Source organism: Myxocyprinus asiaticus, chromosome 35 (assembly GCF_019703515.2).
Source record: "Myxocyprinus asiaticus isolate MX2 ecotype Aquarium Trade chromosome 35, UBuf_Myxa_2, whole genome shotgun sequence".
In the NCBI taxonomy this organism is placed as follows: Eukaryota; Metazoa; Chordata; class Actinopteri; order Cypriniformes; family Catostomidae; genus Myxocyprinus; species Myxocyprinus asiaticus.
In genome coordinates, this window is record NC_059378.1 from 24,365,614 (window position 1) to 24,384,859 (window position 19,246).

Sequence of the window (19,246 nt, forward strand, 5' to 3'; positions counted from 1 at the left end):
TTACTTACTTGTGCTGTACATCTTAAGATACCTCCGAAAGATGCCTGCATTAAAAATATGAAGAAACTCCAGCCACTCACTGTATCCGACTCATGTTTCATTCAGAAGTGATAACCCCTGGAAACCTTAAGGAGTGAAATGCATAGAAAAAAACCCGCAAATTTACCATTATTCCTTTTTCAATTAAATGTAAAAATTCAAGCCAGCAGGCCTGTAACCAAGGTAGTTTGGGGATAATTAACACACTTTTGAGATGAAAACAGACAAAAATACACCTCTTCACAATGTCTGCGTTGCTGCGTGCCTTGACCAGCGCTAGGTTTGTTGTGTTTACATGACAGGCTGTTAATGGGGTGGAGTTAAAACTGACTAAAAACCTTTGACTAATGGCTTAACTGCAGCGTTTGATACAGTTGATCATTCAGTTTTAATTGATACATTAAAGAGATGGGTGTGAATATCTCAGGTGGCTTTAGACTGCTTTGTGTCCTACTTGACAAATAGGAAATTTGTAGTATCTGTTGGAGATGAGATGTCCTCCTCTTCAAAAATGAATTGAGGTGTTCCGCAAGGATCCCTGTTAGGACCAATTTTGTTTTCACTATATATGCTACTGCTTGGTTCTGTGATTCGAAAATACAACATTAATTTTCATTGCTATGCAGATGACCTGCAATTGTATTTGTTATTGAATCCCAATGATCTGTCTAATTTAAATGTTCTTCAAGCATGTACAGGTGCATCTCAATAAATTAGAATGTCGTGGAAAAGTTAATTTATTTCAGTAATTCAACTCAAATTGTGAAACTCGTGTATTAAATAAATTCAATGCACACAGACTGAAGTAGTTTAAGTCTTTGGTTCTTTTAATTGTGATGATTTTGGCTCACATTTAACAAAAACCCACCAATTCACTATCTCAAAATTAGAATACATCATAAGACCAATAAAAAAAAAACATTTTTAGTGAATTGTTGGCCTTCTGGAAAGTATGTTCATTTACTGTATATGTACTCAATACTTGGTAGGGGCTCCTTTTGCTTTAATTACTGCCTCAGTTCGGCGGGCATGGAGGTGATCAGTTTGTGGCACTGCTGAGGTGGTATGGAAGCCCAGGTTTCTTTGACAGTGGCCTTCAGCTCATCTGCATTTTTTGGTCTCTTGTTTCTCATTTTCCTCTTGACAATACCCCACAGATTCTCTATGGGGTTCAGGTCTGGTGAGTTTGCCAGCCAGTCAAGCACACCAACACCATGGTCATTTAACCAACTTTTGGTGTTTTTGGCAGTGTGGGCAGGTGCCAAATCCTGCTGGAAAATGAAATCAGCATCTTTAAAAAGCTGGTCAGCAGAAGGAAGCATGAAGTGCTCCAAAATGTCTTGGTAAACGGGTGCAGTGACTTTGGTTTTCAAAAAACACAATGGACCAACACCAGCAGATGACATTGCAACCCAAATCATCACAGACTGTGGAAACTTAACACTGGACTATAAGCAGCTTGGGCTATGAGCTTCTCCACCCTTCCTCCAGACTCTAGGACCTTGGTTTCCAAATGAAATACAAAACTTGCTCTCATCTGAAAAGAGGACTTTGGACCACTGGGCAACAGTCCAGTTCTTCTTCTCCTTAGCCCAGGTAAGATACCTCTGACATTGTCTGTGGTTCAGGAGTGGTTTAACAAGAGGAATACGACAACTGTAGCCAAATTCCTTGACACGTTTGTGTGTGGTGGCTCTTGATGCCTTGACCCCAGCCTCAGTCCATTCCTTGTGAAGTTCACCCAAATTCTTGAATCGATTTTGCTTGACAATCCTCATAAGGCTGCGGTTCTCTCGGTTGTGCATCTTTTTCTTCCACACTTTTTCCTTCCACTCAACTTTCTGTTAACATGCTTGGATACAGCACTCTGTGAACAGCCAGCTTGAATGTTTGTGGCTTACCCTCCTTGTGAAGGGTGTCAATGATTGTCTTCTGGACAACTGTCAGATCAGCAGTCTTCCCCATGATTGTGTAGCCTAGTGAACCAAACTGAGAGACCATTTTGAAGGCTCAGGAAACCTTTGCAGGTGTTTTGAGTTGATTAGCTGATTGGCATGTCACCATATTCTAATTTTTTGAGATAGTGAATTGGTGGGTTTTTGTTAAATGTGAGCCAAAATCATCACAATTAAAAGAACCAAAGACTTAAACTACTTCAGTCTGTGTGCATTTAATTTATTTAATAAACGAGTTTCACAATTTGAGTTGAATTACTGAAATAAATGAACTTTTCCACGACATTCTAATTTATTGAGATGCACCTGTATATAAAAAGAAAATTGGATGGCAAGTAATTTCCTTCAGTTAAATACTGACAAAACAGAGGCTGTTATAATCGGCCATGATTCTTAAAAAAGTCAGATTGTGTCAACACTTAATCAGGTGGTCCCAAATATTCAGCTGGTGGTGAAAAATTTGGGAGTCTATTTTGATACTAATTTAAATTGTGAATACCATGTCAGGAAGATAGTTCAGTCTTGTTTTTATCAGTTAAGGAACATTTTCAAGGTGAGAAATGTCTTGAGTTTCAAGGATACAGAGAAGCTCATTCATGCTTTTAGTTCGTCTCGCCTTGATTATCGTAATGCCCTTTTTTCAGTGTTAAATCAACGCACTTTAGCATGGCTACAATCAGTGCAAAATGCTGCAGCTAAACTTTTAAAACAAACAAGGTCTTTTAATCATATTGCTCCAGTTTTAGCTTCTTTGATTGGTTACCAATTCATTTTAGGGTTGTTTTTAAGATTTTATTAATTACATATATGGCATTACATGGGTTGGAGCCTGAATATTTAGCAGAACTTTAAGACCTTATAAAACAGTTAGACCTCTTAGATCTTCTTGTCATGAACTGTTGGCTGTTCCAAGATCCAGATACAAAACAAAAGGTGATAGAGCATTTGTTGTGAAGACCCCATGATTATGGGACAGGGGATATTAAATCTGCTGAATCTGTGACTGTTTTTAAGTCTCATTTAAATATTCAGTTTTATAGACTTGCTTTTATTAATATGTGAATGTGTTGGATTTTACAGTGTGTGTTTTTGATTTTATGTTTTGTGAAGCACCATGTGCTTAGTCGCTAAAAGGTGCTATATAAATACAATTATTATTAGAAAATTATTATAATCAAAACAAGCAAGTACAACCTGCCAATTATTTATACCATGATCAATGGAAACATGGGTAAATGCTTCATGTGGCAACCCCCCAAATCTACACCCTTGTCAGCAGAGAAGTCATATCAGCAGCAGAAGTTATTTTGATTAAAGATTACAAAGACAATTTTTATTTAATAATAATAATTTAAAAAAAAAAAATTACATATGCATGGATGAATAGTTCACAATAAGATCAGTAACATGCATTAAGACAAATAAATAGGGACAGTTTTGATTTCATATTGACTTTATTTTTGAAGAATGAACCATTTCCATTGTTTTTTTTTTTTGTTTTTTTTTGTGCACTGTTCTCAGATATTTTTTTGTGTGTGTGTGCACTGCTTGTGCACTGTTCTCAGTAATTTTTTTTTTTTCTGTTCTGAGATCCCATTGCTAAATATTTTGTTGGGAGGGAGGGGGGAGACAACTGATCATCACGAGAGAAGGGCAGGTGACAAGAGATGGGAATGAGCAGGCCTTATTGCACGTACGCTGTTCTCCTTCTAGCATTAAACAGTTCCATTTTTGTGTCTGCTTTGGCATTCATTTCTTCCATCCTTTTCTGAAGTTTCTCCCATCTCCTTTCATATTTTCTCTTCATTTTTTCTTTCTGTCTGACCCTTCTCTCCTCGCAGTACCTTTGAAATCTTTGCAGTACCCTCTCCAGTACACTCCTAGTACTGAGCTCCTGGTCTCTGTTGTCTTCCTCAGCTGTCTGTGATACTGAGAGAGATATTGTGATGGATTGCACTTCAACTGATGGTAGAGTTGTTTCCTCAGGAGTTGCCTGACCCACCAATAATAATTCCTGGACCATTAAAGATGTAGATGATGGGCACGCATCAAATATTAACTCAGTGTCCGCGAGGTCTATAACTTCAGTCTCTCTGTCACTATCTCCACATTGATCTTGTAGAGAAGAGTCTTCTTGAGGAGGAAGCTCCTGTCTTTTCTCCTCCTCCTTCTCCTTTTCCTCTATCCGATCAGTCTGCACTGCCCTATAGAAGAATGCACCTCCACGGCGTCCAAAATGGCTGCTTACTTGTCCCATTGCAAAAACTAATAGAGAAATGGAAGAGAAATAGTGTCAGTAGTCATAAGTAGGCCTATTAATTAACATGTTCATTAAAAATACATGACAGTATTATTGAGTTTGCATAGTAGCATAGTAGAGGTAAACCTGTTTTATGTTTTCATATTTTCAGAATAAAATTGTTGAAGGGCACTGCTGGAAAGGCGACGCCACTCAAAGGTAGTAAGAAAATTATAATTTTTTTTTTCTCACAAAGGTTCCTTCCACAAGACTGTTAGCAAAAAGCACATTCATACAGTAATACCATGCTACCTTCAGAGTGCCCACTTCAGAGTGATTGTGGCATAGGGACAATATCACAATTGCCCTTTTTTCTACACTACATGACTAGGCCATCAGTAGGCGCTATGTCACCTTTATATTTACACTATACATGATTTTTAATCACAATAAACTTTCTTTAATATTGTATTAAAATTAAGTAAAACCAAATGATAAATGCGGTTTAAAAGGCAGGTGGTGTTGGTTAATGGGGAAACAGCAAAATAGCCTTTATTATACGTTTTAGTGTACCAATAAGAAAACATAAGACTTACCAATAGTGAAATGCGGCAATACCAAATAAGAAAGTGTCTGTCAGTCTTAAGAACTTCAAAACCATCTGAGAACTGAAGCAAACTCGGTCAGAACTCCGAATTTGCGACGTCATAGTAACATATTTGCGCCCTTTGTTTCAAAATTCCACGGACGTAAAAAGCACCTGTTTGTTGCGTAACGGATTTAACAACCATAATTACAGAGCCACTCTCATTGCAACAACACTTTTGTACAAAAGATTCAAACATTAAACTGAAACAAGCGGTCTTTCCGACGAAAATGCGCGTGCGCGCGGCTCCTAGTATAATGTGTGTTTTGACTAGACTGAACGAGAAAAGGCCCATTCACAGTTCACTTCAGCACACAATAAATCCACACTAACCGATAATTTCAGCGATCGTAGATTAGTGAATATGCACTCTAAATATTTGCTGGACACACTAAACACTAAATCACCTCACTAAATCATCTCTCATCAGCTGGTTGAGTTGTCTCTGTGTGTTGGTTTTTTGTACAATATTAAATTTACCTAGGCTCATATACAAATAATTTCAACAGACAGCAGCCATGATAAAAAATTGTATGCTGTTGATTTTCCATTGGCAGAGTCTTCTATTATTATTTTTTTTTTTTTTAGTTTTCAGAGGAAGGCCTTCTAAACAGTTGCAGCTACAAATAGAAAGATAAAACTTCAAACGGGGAGTTACAACTTTTAATCTCTAATTGTTGTCAAGAACTTAATAAATGGAGCTCTTTGGAAATAGTATATACACACACACACACACACTGGTGGCCAAAAGTTTGGAATAATGTACAGATTTAGCTGTTTTGGAAGGAAATTGGTACTTTAATTCACCAAAGTGGCATTCAGCTGATCACGAAGTATAGTCAGGACATTACTGATGTAAAAAACAGCACCATCACTATTTGAAAAAAGTCATTTTTGATCAAATCCAGACAGGCCCCATTTCCAGCAGCCATCACTCCAACATCTTATCCTCGAGTAATCATGCTAAATTGCTAATTTGGTACTAGAAAATCACTTGCCATTATATCAAACACAGTTGAAAGCTATTTGGTTCGTTAAATGAGGCTTAACATTGTCTTTGTGTTTGCTTTTGAGTTGCCACAGTATGCAATAAACTGGCATGTCTTAAGGTCAATATTAGGTCAAAAATGGCAACAAAAAAAAAAGAAAAGAAAAAAAAAAGAAACAGCTTTCTCTAGAAACTCATCAGTCAATCATTGTTTTGAGAAATGAAGGCTATACAATGCTTGAAATAGCCAAAAAACTGAAGATTTCATACAAAGGTTTACACTACAGTCTTCAAAGACAAAGGACAACTGGCTCTTACAAGGACAGAAAGAGATGTGTAAGGCCAGATGTACAACTAAACAAGAGGATAAGTACATCAGAGTCTCTAGTTTGAGAAATAGACGCCTCACATGTCCTCAGCTGACAGCTTCATTGAATTCTACCCGCTCAGCACCAGTTTCATGTACGACAGTAAAGAGAAGACTCAGGGGTGCAGGTCTTATGGGAAGAATTGCAAAGAAAAAGCCACTTTTGAAACAGAAAAACAAAAAGAAAAGGTTAGAGTGGGCAAAGAAACACAGACATTAGACAACAGATAATTGGAAAAGAGTGTTATGGATCTTAACTCCATTGAGCTTTTGTGGGATCAGCTAGACTGTAAGGTGCGTGAGAAGTGCCCGACAAGACAGCCACATCTATGGCAAGTGCTACAGGAAGCTTGGGGTGAAATGAGTATCTGGACAAACTGACAGCTAGAATGCCAATGATCTGCAAAGCTGTCATTACAGGATTTTTTTGATGAGAACTTAAAAAGTAGTTTAAGTTCTGAACATTTTTTTTTTTTTCTCAAATTGTAATAGTAATTTTTCATGTTATTAATGTTCTGACTATACATTGTTATCAGTTGAATGACACTTTGGTGAATAAAAGTACCAATTTCTTTCCATAAGAGCAAAATCTGGACATTATTCCAAACTTTTGGCCACCAGTGTACATATTTTATTCAGAAGATACTGGACAAAAACCTGCTGCAGAACATCATTGAGCATTTCAGTTATAAAAATGAGATGAGCAAACTAGTCAAATGTTTCCTTTTCTGTACAGTGAGATTGTGTATCTGGGTCATTCTTTATTTGCAGTGGCAAATTGTGTCCTAGTTTGCAACAATAGAAATCAACTTAAAACACCAATATGTCGTAAAAAAATAAATAAATAAAAACAAAATAAAAGTGTTTGCATATTTGTAATATTCTGTACGGTGAAAGCAATTTGGGCAACTTGGATTTACCTACTTATTTTAGAACCCAGAATTTCACTTCTAATACTGGTAACACAACAGACATAAACAGCTGTGTCGCCAGTATTTGATTAAAATAATTTAAAAACCGAAATGTCTTAAAGCTTCCATTTTACTGGATAAAGCATAATAAACCATGTTTAAATACATAGCAATAAAATATATAATTGAATAAATAAGAAGCATTTTTACAAATCCTGCCTGTCATTTGCAACTCCAACTGAAGAATGACCCATCTTTTCCATACGTGTCTGTGGTACTGCTAAACAATGACACATGGTCTGGTATCTTTTTGTGATGATGCAAACTGAGGTTAACAATCTTCAACAGTGCACTTGTAAATATTTTATATTATAGTTTAATACATTTTGCTGTTATGTAATGGCCTTCATTTCTGGCATATTTCAAAAAGGTAAACTCAGCAAAAAAAGAAACGTCCCTTTTTCAGGACACTGTATTTTAAAGATAATTTTGTAAAAATACAAATAACTTTACAGATCTTTATTGTAAAGGGTTTAAACAATGTTTTCCATGCTTGTTCAATGAACCATAAACAATAAATGAACATGCACCTGTGGAACAGTCGTTAAGACACTAACAGCTTACAGACGGTAGGCAATTAAGGTCACAGTTATAAAAACCTAGGACACTAAAGAGACCTTTCTACTGACTCTGAAAAACACCAACAGAAAGATGCCCAGGGTCCCTGTGCATCTGTGTGAACGTGCCTTAAGCATACTGCATGGAGGCATGAGGACTGCAGATGTGGCCAGGGCAATAAATTGCAATGTCCGTACTCTGAGACGCCTAAGACAGCGCTACAGGGAGACAGGATGGACGGCTGATTGTCCTCGCAGTGGCAGAACACATGTAACAACACCTGCACAGGATCGGTACATCCAAATATCACACCTGCGGGACAGGTACAGGATGGCAACAACAACTGCCCAAGTTACACCAGGAACGCACAATACCTCCATCAGTGCTCAGACTGTCCGCAATAGGCTGAGAGAGGCTGGACTGAGGGCTTGTAGGCCTGTCGTAAGGCGGGTCCTTACCAGACATCACCGGCAACAGTGTCGCATATGGGCACAAACCCACCTTCGCTGGACTAGACAGGACTGGCAAAAAGTGCTCTTCAATGACGAGTTGTGGTTTTGTCTCACCCGGGGTGATGGTCGGACTGGCGTTTGTCGTCGCAGGAATGAGTGTTACACCGAGGTCTGTACTCTGGAGCGGGATTGATTTGGAGGTGGAGTGTCAGTCATGGTCTGAGGTGGTGTGTCACAGCATCATCGGACTGAGCTTGTTGTCATTGCAGGCAATCGCAACGCTGTGCGTTACAGGGAAGACATCATCCTCCCTCATGTGGTACCCTTCCTGCAGGCTCATCCTGACATGACCCTCCAGCAACACAATGCCACCAGCCATACTGCTCATTCTGTGCATGATTTCCTGCAAGACAGGAATGTCAGTGTTCTGCCATGGCCAGCGAAGAGCCTGGATCTCAATCCCATTGAGCACATCTGGGACCTGTTGGGTCAGAGGGTGAGGGCTAGGGCCATTCTCCCCAGAAATGTCTGGGAACTTGCAAGTGCCTTGGTGGAAGAGTGGGGTAACATCTCATAGCAAGAACTGGCAAATCTGGTGCAGTCCATGAGGAGGAGATGCACTGTAGTATTTAATGCAGCTGGTGGCCACACCAGATACTGACTGTTACTTTTGATTTTGGATGAGAGATCTTACCATTTTATTCAATAAAATATATTCTAGTATACTCCTAAACCTAGACCAATAATAATAAAAAAAGTAAAAGCTTAAAAACTATTCCCGATTCATTAAAGTAGCAAATCTGTTAAACCTTAAAAACAAACAAACAAACAAACTCATAATTCAGGTATACGGTATGGGAAACACAGCAAAAATGAATACCTATATATGAAGTATACTGGCAAACTTGCTGTGAAAAACCTGATTCACAAATGCACACACAACTTTACTATTAATGTGCTTCTGACAAAAATACTCTGACACTGCTGGTTTTTAATGTGGCTAACAATTCATAACAAACTTGAACATTATCAGCCATAAAAAGGGTTTTTACTGTACATGTTAAGGTGAGAGATTGAATTGAATGGGCAGGTGAATCACGTGGAGCTCAGCAATTACAATATGCTGTTGATTTCTCAAAAGGTGTTCTGCACTGTGAAGTCTCAGGAAGATATCATCGAATGTTTATTAATGAAAGCTTTCCCCCATTAAAAAAAACAAAAAAAACTGTACAACATCAATTAATCAGTTACAGCACAATTAGGATGTGACTATCTCCTCTCAATGTGAATGAAGGGGCTATAGTTTTCTGATATTACTCACTTATATTACTCATTAGTCGTGGTCTTCATTTCATGTTACCAGTAGTTTTGTTTGCTGAAGTGGGATTTCTGTGGTTCAGCTGCCCTACTTGTCATGAAATAGAAGGATGTATGATACTTTTCTCACTTTTTTTTTTTTGTTGCAAAGAAAGATCTGATGAAATGGGCTGTTAACCAGCTTTACAGATTCTGATTTTAATCTATTGCAACTGATTCACTAACATAAGACTCCATAGTCACCCTTGCCTGTTGCAGTGAGTCACTGACTGCCTGTGGTTTTGGGTTGCATACAGTTGGAATTGTGTCCAGGGTTTTTCAAAGACATCAGAATAAGCCAACAGTCAAATGCATTCAATGGATGATTGCAGTTTTTTTTTTTTTCCCTTCCAGACTGACTTTGGTTTAAGATCATAGTTCCATTAATCTGAGAAATAACCCAAGAGAGAATTAAAATATAGTCAAAGATGACAGACCAATAAAAAAAACTTGCAGAAATAATGAAAAGGTACTAAAATTTAATAATCTTAAAAGCCAGAACATCTTTTGACAGAAAAAACTCAAAAGGAAATAACTGGTTTAGTACAATATATTTCAGCATCAAGAGACATAGAAATCGGTCCTCCCTCCCCCCTTTTTTTACACTATAAAAGGCCTGTTTCCTGTTTTCTAACAAAACAGACTTTATGAAAAAGAATGGCATTAGAATATGATATATGGGCTAGGAAAACCAAGTGACTGCATACAAAATAATGTCACATTGGGGAAGGGCGCAGTATTTTTTGATGAACGCGTCCATAGTTGTCAGCAAAACAACTTTTGTCTATTAGACATCTACACATTGTATCAAGAATGGAAGTACAACTTATGAGAGGCAACAACTGCACTTGTATTCATTTACAACATCTACACGTATAGATAGTAATGCTGTTTGCCAATATCTGAATATTCTATGTCGTCGTCCTCAATGTCCTTGAACGTGTGGTATTGCGAAAAGGAATACTGTCGACTCCGATTTCTCGTCCTGCCTTCTCAATAGGTAATGAGGCCATTGAAAAGCACTGAGTTCAAAAGTTTATGGGAAAAGGTTTTTAATCCTTTAAAAACAGATATTTGTGGTGCAATTTCAGTGATTTACTCCTGGATGGAGCATGTCTTATTCATGAAGTTTTTTGAACAGATGTATCCATGGGTTTTTAGAGGAAGCTGAAGGATTTCAAATATTGCTATGGGGTTTTCGGCATATGCGTTAGGTTTGGAGTTGAAAGGAAGTGAAAAATAGATGTTGAATCCCAAGGTATTTATCATGTCCTTAGATTCATTTGGTGAAGCTACTGAAAATGTTCCTTTGTGAGTTTATGGAGGCTTATTTTCACTATTATGTTAATAATGAGGTTTAATTTCTTAGTCAGCCATATAGAGGTTTGGGGAAATGTAGAGTTGTCCTCAGTTCTACTGAAGTTTTTCCTCAGATTTTTCTGCTGAGTTAGTCAGCTGTTCCATTGATTCACTCACTGAGGATGGGAATGCTGGCATGATCCAAACAAGCTAACAGTTCTTCATTACAGCATTCTGCAGAGGAAACACACATTCATAAGCAAGCACGCTGACCTAAAACCTCATATTATAGAGTAATATATCTGTATAGTACATCACAACCCTGACTGCCTCAGACTGAGGTCCTTTATAGGACAACTGTGGTAAACAATTTATTCACTTAAGATTTTTACAGTAAACGTGCAGGCAAATGCGGCATCTGTTCATATCACCAGACCCTTAAATGCTGGATGCCTTTAATGGGGGTTTGCTTGACATCAAGAGAAAAGCAGATGTTCAAAATCAAGTGAGAAAATTTGAACTGACAGGCAGACCAGTAGAGGGCATTCTTTATCCATCAGCTACATGACAAAACATTAACCCACTTAAAGGGGTAGTTCACTTAAAAACGAACACACGGCATTATTAACTCACCCACACATTGTTCCAAATTTGTATGAATTTCTTCGGAATAACAAAAACGAGATGTTAGAAAGAATGTCAGCCTCAGTCACCATTCAGTCATCATTCACTTTTATTGCATCTTTCTAGGGGAAGTGAATGGTGACTGAGGATGACATTCTGCCTCAAGATAGCAGATGATTTTTTGGTAGACTATCACTTTAACCCACATAACTGGTTAAGTAAAAAAAAAAAAAAAAAAAAAAACCCCAATGATTTTTTTTACTGATATGATTACAATACATTTTTAGACCCCACGTACACCTGTATTTTGCACTGTTCACTTGTGATCAGATCACCCAAGATTGATATTAATCAAGGTAATAATTGTAAACGAAAACAAAGACTAAATGTAAAAAACATTTTCGTAAACAGAAAAAAAAAAATGTAACAAAAAAACATAATTGGACAAACTGAAACTAAATTCAAATAAATTTTCATGGCTTTGAAGCTAACTAAAATGTTATAAAAAAACAACAAAAAAAACAATCTTGAATATTATTTAGCTTTTGTTTTGTTGTGGTATGTTTTTAAACCTTTAAACTAACATTACTATAACATGAAGATGCCACGGCGATAATAGATGGCTTATTGACCTCTTTGCATTAGCAAAAGTGCGGGAATCACTACCAGAGTTCCCTCACTTCTGCTATTGCTCCCGCACAAACTGAAAAAACACATACATACAAAACAACACACTTATAACCGCATTAACCATGAGGCGCAAATGCGGAATTGCGGCTGCACAGTGTGTGCACAAATGGTTATATATGCTTCAAGGTCAATGCCAGACCTGCAATTGATTAAGATAAACAGTGGGTTATGTCTTTCATGAATAAAAAAAAAAAATCAGGTATGTGTCAAATGATCGGATCAGTGCTTAAGACTTTGCAGTGTAAATGCACTAATGCAGCCAAATAGATCTGCTGCTGTCTATTATGTTGTTAATATTAATCAAACAACAGTTTTGAAAAGAAAGCCACAGAATGCTGTTTTGATTTTTTTATTAGCCTACTACAGTATGTTAGTTTACTTTATACTTGGGCTACTTCTTTATCATTGACTATTTACCCAAATAATTGAAAATAAGCAGTAATTCATTTTCTCAGTTAATTAAGAAAAACGTAGGCAACATGCCATCGTTTCCATTTTATATATGTTAATATATACATTAATATTTAACTTTTTAAATAAAGGAGTGTATAGCATATTATGCATTTTTACTGTCATATTAAAATTTCAAATATCAAGAATTGCATTAAAGAGGACTTTAAAAAGAAGCATTCTTAAATTGGAAATATGTGTTTCATTTTCCTCTTATATCAGTGATAAATTCCATTGGTCTTATTTAAATTATTATTATTTTTAAACTGGACATTGGCGAGTCTAGCTATATGATCCACATTACACAAATGCTTGTTTTCCCCTTGATATTAATACTGAAACAAAATTAAAAGTAAATGTACTGAAAAACTAAAACTAAACTAAAACTAAAAAAGAACAAACAAAACTAAAGTCTCTATAAATAAGATCTGTAGATCAATAGATGTGATTGACAGACTTTTCTAAGATGTGCTGGCTTTGTAAGTCCAGCAGAGGTCGCTGATACAATAACTTAATAAACACTCATTTAAAATAGGAGAGGCTTACTGACCAAACAAGGAACCTTAAAATAATTACAGACTTGTAAAGGAATGACAAATGATTGTGCCGGTCAGACCTGGCTCAGAGCTGCTGCCGGGACAGGGCTCTACAGGAGGACACAGTTGGATTTCTTTTTAGCTTTCTTCTTTTCCACTGGTGTTTTCCTGTTAATCTGTCTGACCAAGTCATAGAAGATCTGTAATGTGTGAAATCAGATGAAATCAACCACACAAACTCACATGAACATTAAAATACTGAAATATCTACTGAACAGGGGATGTTTAATTGTTTACATAAAGAAAGCAGATATGCTCACATCGAGGACATTGATCTTTGATTTGGCAGAGGACTCTAGGAAGGCACAGTTGTTCCATTGTCGGGCCAAATTCTGACCCTGTTCTTTCCCCACCACCCTCTCGTCCTCCAGATCACACTTATTACCAACCAGAATCATCGGTACCTACAGCCAGAAACAGACAGAGAAAAATGGCCATTAAGTGATCAATTAAGTGGATCATAGTTTCAATGGAGGACAAAAAAGTAAAATGAAGGGTTATGAAACATGGTTAATCTTCATGTGCTCTTCGGGAGGTGCTCCGAGTGCGGTCCGCAGTGTGGCTCAGTAAACCGGCTGAAGTTCATTTGGAGTGCTCACAATGCAATAACACCGGAATATGAGGTACAAAAACTAGGGATATGCACAAGTAATCGAGTACTCGTTCTGCACCAGCTTCTCAAGTATTAAAAACTCTACTTGAATATCACAAATGTATTTTCCTTTAAGTATTTGCCTGCCGTGAGCAGTGCTGATTTACACTGCTCCCTCTGAATCTCTCACAAATCAAATTGTTACAATTGAGTCCACTGGGGGGCGCTGTGGATGTGTCATTGAGGAGCAGAATGAGATAAGATTTCTGTACTCGCACAAAACAATGTGGCAATTCTTATAATATTTTGATTCTTATTGAATTCTATTTGTTTTCAGTTCTTGTTGGAGTCATGCAAACCAACAGATGAAGATCAGCTTTTATTGGTGGAAAGAAAATGCCAAGCGAACTCGGAAGCTGATTAGACCAGTATGTGTGTGTGTGTGTGTGTGTGTGTGTGTGTGTGTGTGTGTGTGTGTTTAATCTCTGAACACTGACAGAGCGCATTTTATAAAAAGCAAACTTTCACACTCGTTTTTCCTGAATAATAAGATGTGAAATAAAAATGTGATAGCATTTACGCAGACTCAGAGTTTATATCTGTGTATTACCCTCATGCCGTCAGTATTGGGTGAGTGCAAATGTTTTTTTTTACGGTTATTTTTAAATCTTCTTTTTTTTTTTTCATTTTTATTAATGCATAGTTCATTAAAAAAAATTGCCAAAAGCATATTTTGTTGAAGTTATCTTATTTTGAAACCGCTCTTGGTAACGTTTGTGAATAAAACAAAATATAAGATTTACTTACGTCATACGTGTTAATTTTAATGTGCATTTTAATTAACGAGTAATGGAGTTCTCATTTTTGGTGGGTTAGAATATTTGACTACAAAAAATTGCCCATCCCTAACAAAAATGCATCGTTCATGACATTTATATTTTCACTTAAACTTTCCTTATTTGGATAGTATAATGTGATTGGAATTTGAGGTTCACAATAATCTCGGTTATCTCGCGTTTTAGATGAAATAATTACGATCAGACGATTTATAACAGGTAATTTCTATCAGGTATTCTAGTCATTCATGTGAGGACATATCTTATTGCTATGCTATACAATGCCCGCGGCCAATGTAATGATTCTCTCATTAAAAATATATTTATCAAAATCAAAGTACAGTTGTGCTCAAAATTTTTCATACCCTGGCAGAAATTGTGAAATTTTGGCATTGATTTTGAAAATATGACTGATCATGCAAAAAAAAAAAAAAAAACAACACTCTTATTTATGAAGCCATTTATTATCACATAGTTATTTGGCTCCTTTTTAAATCATAATGATAACAGAAATCACCCAAATGGCCCTGATCAAAAGTTTACATACCCTTGAATGTTTGGCCTTGTTACAGACACACAAGGTGACACACACAGGTTTAAATGGCAATAAAAGGTTAATTTCCCACACCTGTGGCTTTTTAAATTGCAATTAGTGTCTGTGTATAAATAGTCAGTAAGTTTGTTTGCTCTCATGTGAATGCACTGATCAGGCTAGATACTGAGCCACGGGGAGCAGAAAAGAACTGTCAAAAGACCTGCGTAACAAGGTAATGGAACTTTATAAAGATGGAAAAGGATATAAAAAGATATCCAAAGCCTTGAAAATGCCAGTCAGTACTGTTCAATCACTTATTAAGAAGTGGAAAATTCGGGGATCTCTTGATACCAAGCCTAGGTCAGGTAGACCAAGAAAGATTTTAGCCACAACTGCCAGAAGAATTGTTCAGGATACAAAGAAAAACCCACAGGTAACCTCAGGAGAAATACAGGCTGCTCTGGAAAAAGACGGTGTGGTTGTTAAAAAGCCACAGGTATGGGAAATTAACCTTTAATTGCCATTTAAACCTGTGTGTGTCACCTTGTGTGTCTGTAACAAGGCAAAACATTCAAGGGTATGTAAACTTTTGATCAGGGCCATTTGGGTGATTTCTGTTATCATTATGATTTAAAAAGGAGCCAAATAACTATGTGATAATAAATGGCTTCATATGATCACTATCCTTAAATAAAAGACAGTGTTTTTTTTTTTTGTTTTTTTTTTTTGCATGATCAGTCATATTTTCAAAATCAATGCCAAAATTTCGCAATTTCTGCCAGGGTATGCAAACTTTTGAGCACAACTGTAGATGCTGTTGAATGACCTCAAGAAAGCTATTCATACCAGCCATCCTAAGAATATGGCTGAGCTGAAGCAGTTCTGTAAGGCCGCTGCTGTCGCACAAAGGCTGACGCTAATGAACATCACCTGCACCTAATCAGAAATATTTATAAATGATTTTGCCTTAGCCTACCATTAACTATTTTCAGAGTGCAAACCGAAATGAAATGCTTTAAAACTTTTAGATTTTATGAAGAAATTTAAGCTTCAAATATTAAGTTTAAATATTTATTTGATTTAAAAAAAATATGAACCAAAAAAATGAGCCAGTAAACAAATGAACAGTATTTGTTCAAATATTAAATAAATAAAATGCCACTGTGTATGTTACTTTTATTCCAACTCCTTTATTAGAATAACAGATATACAAAATAACACAAGCAAAAGCAAGTTTCAAACAGAAAGCAAGGGGTTTAAAAGTGCACTATAGCCTAATAATTAAAAGCCTTTATAAACCATAGATTTTTGTTTATAGAACCAGTGTGTGATTAGAAGTGCAGCTGGTTTAATTTACAACAAACCTACAGATTTATGACGTATGGGCCGGTTTCTGTCTGCTTGGCAGCGAAGTGTCCATCAGTTGAACCCTACGGAAACACCCCTTAAAGTGCCCTTCGAATCAGCTATTTATGAGCACTTCGGTTTGGAATGACCCTTCAACATGGCGGCCAGGATCGTTCCCCCTTCGAAGTGCCCCACGGAGGCGGATTTATCCCGTTTGGAACGCAGGGTGAAACTGAGCCCGTTTCTCTCTCAGACACGCTGGTCCTCTCTCACGCATTTAACAACTAACCGCAATCTCCATTTGATTATACCGATATTGATTCTTAAAATCCCAAAACCGATCTTTTACTCTCTGCGCAGAAATTTACTATGAGAGTGTATAACTTGCATATGCGACTCACAATGTCTGTAATTAGCCACTGCCTTGTAATATTTCAGATTTCACACCCTAGTTCAGCACCGAGTTCAGCATCCTTTCACTGCATGTTGAGAGTAAAAGTTTGGTTTGCCTTGTAATGTGTGTCCAAAGATGAGATCCACATAATCCATTTGTCAATGAGAATGTCTCTTATAATTCCCTCTTTGGTATTTACAGTTAGATGTTGATAAAAAAAATTAAAAATTTTTTTTTAAAAAAGGGACAAAAATTATTATTTTATTCTAATTGGACATTCGACACCATTCGCGTTAAAATCGCTGTCCTTAAAGACACGGTACCGGGTTTTAGCACATGTTCTACATATTGATGCAAATACTTGTAAATAGGACAAATTAGGCATCTAAACAATAAACACACACATTTTTTGACACTGTATTTATTGATGGAATACATTAAATTTGTATATTTTCAAAAGCTAAAATGTGACCTGAAAATCTACTGCTAAAAAGTACTAAGAGAGATTTTCTTTAATTTGTAAGTAAAATGGACATAACTGTAATATGACAATATTTATTGGAATGTAATTGAGAGCATGTGAATCATAAGGAAATTGAACTGTGATATTGAGATGTATCGCAATATATCGTATCGTGACATATGTATCGTGATAAGTATCATATCGTGAGGTGGCTGGCAATACCCAGCCCTACTCTTAACACAGTGAAAGAATCTCTAAACTGCTAAACTTCTTCGCCACTACACTTCTCAATCACTAGTGAGTGAAATCTGAAAATTTGCCAGCCAGTGGCTAATCACAGACATTTTTAGTCACAAAGCATTAAATTTGGTTGCATATGCATTGTAGAGGGTTGTTGCATAGAGTAAAAGATCGATCTTAGGATTCAAGAATCTATATCCTTCAAATGAAGATTGCAATGCATCAGAAAATCATAAATTTTACACAGTCCTTTAAATTATTGAAAAAATCTGTTTACATGTGCATCACTTGTATTTGAAACAAAGTTTCTGCACATTCAATTGGGGCGTTGATATGATAGCTTTTCATTTAGATACAGTTATCAGTCAGATTATTAAAGTGTTCCTCTAAAGCTAAAGTGACATCTGCTTCATGTCTGTAAAACACAGAAGAGTGCTTTAAAAATGTCTGGAAAGATGCATGATGCCGTAGGTTTTCCTTTTCCTTCTGTGGCCTCAAAACAGTGGAGAGCACACAGAGCCCCTCTCTCACTGGACCACTCTACTAGCTCCAGGAGCCTGCCATGTTTGGTCTGGCCACATGGAAAATGTTTCAAATCTAAACAAACCAGGAAGGAGTGGTGGTGGGGGCAGGTATTTTAGCACAGGCCTCTGTGGAGAAACAGAACCAGGAATGTCCCAAGTCAGCTTAAAAATAATGGTACCAAAGACCAGCGCCAAGGATGCAGAACTAACGGACAATGACGGCATAAAGCAACATCAAACTGTCCCACAAGCACACTTAATGGCGATGAGTGACTCTTATAACCCACATCAGAGAGTCAATGAGGTTTGTTCAAAACAAGGGTGGAAAAAGACACCAGAGTTAATTCATGCATTCCCAGTGTGAAAAGTTGGCCTCAAATCAACTCAAACTACCTACATGACCTCCACACACGTTCCATTCACGCTTGCCAGTGTCAATGGGGTTCAACCTTCGCTGGGGATCAGGGCTTATCGCCTGTCCAGGCCGCAGATGCAGCATAATAGGAGAGGAAGAGAGGCAGACGGTGTTAAGCCAATCAAAACAAATTCCATGGCTGTTAACTGCTCAAGGCTGTGATCCTCTGGGCCTGCACTTCACACTACACTCTAAAACACACACACACCCACACAAACACACTTCTCTCCACACATGTCCAAAAAAGGGCATCCCATGACTGACAGAGCAGGGGACTCTGGGTGAGTGCAGGCTGCTGCAAGAAAAAGGGTTTAGACTCAAGGGATGATAGGCTTGTTTTAACAGCACGTGACTTTTGCTATGATATGGGGCTGGGTGATGGATGGATATTCACGATGATTTTGCTGGAGATATACAATTACATTAAACTGTAAAAGAAAACATTCCAATAAGCTTTTTATTTGGTTATTGAAGCTTCCTAAAGAGTTTCAATCTCTCCTTGTGTGGCGACTTGCAAGTATGAGCGCTTTTTTATGGTGTCTTTGATTTAAACTTCAGAATCAAAAATTATGATTCATTCACGAGTCAGATCAATCTGTCCATTTCAATGATTTGATTTAAAACAGTGATTGGGGGGAAAAAACTAACAAAAGAAAAATGATCCAACAAG

At 37.1% G+C, this 19,246-nt stretch overlaps 1 protein-coding gene across 2 annotated transcripts in view; it reads right to left on the reverse strand.

The window, feature by feature from the left end:
- Positions 1–3,491: 3,491 nt before the first annotated feature.
- Positions 3,492–19,246, reverse strand: part of LOC127426452 (ras-related protein Rap-1A-like) — a 52,590-nt gene continuing 36,835 nt past the window's right edge. The window contains exons 6-8 of one of the 2 annotated variants that reach the window (XM_051673283.1): positions 13,491–13,634; positions 13,251–13,370; positions 3,492–4,259 (exon numbers count right to left, since the gene is read on the reverse strand). In XM_051673283.1, the coding sequence (XP_051529243.1) occupies positions 13,281–13,370; positions 13,491–13,634 (234 nt within the window). In that variant the 3' untranslated portion in view covers positions 3,492–4,259; positions 13,251–13,280. Of the gene's footprint in view, positions 4,260–10,030; positions 11,105–13,250; positions 13,371–13,490; positions 13,635–19,246 lie in introns of those variants that run through there. The other variant, XM_051673282.1, reaches the window with a different exon arrangement.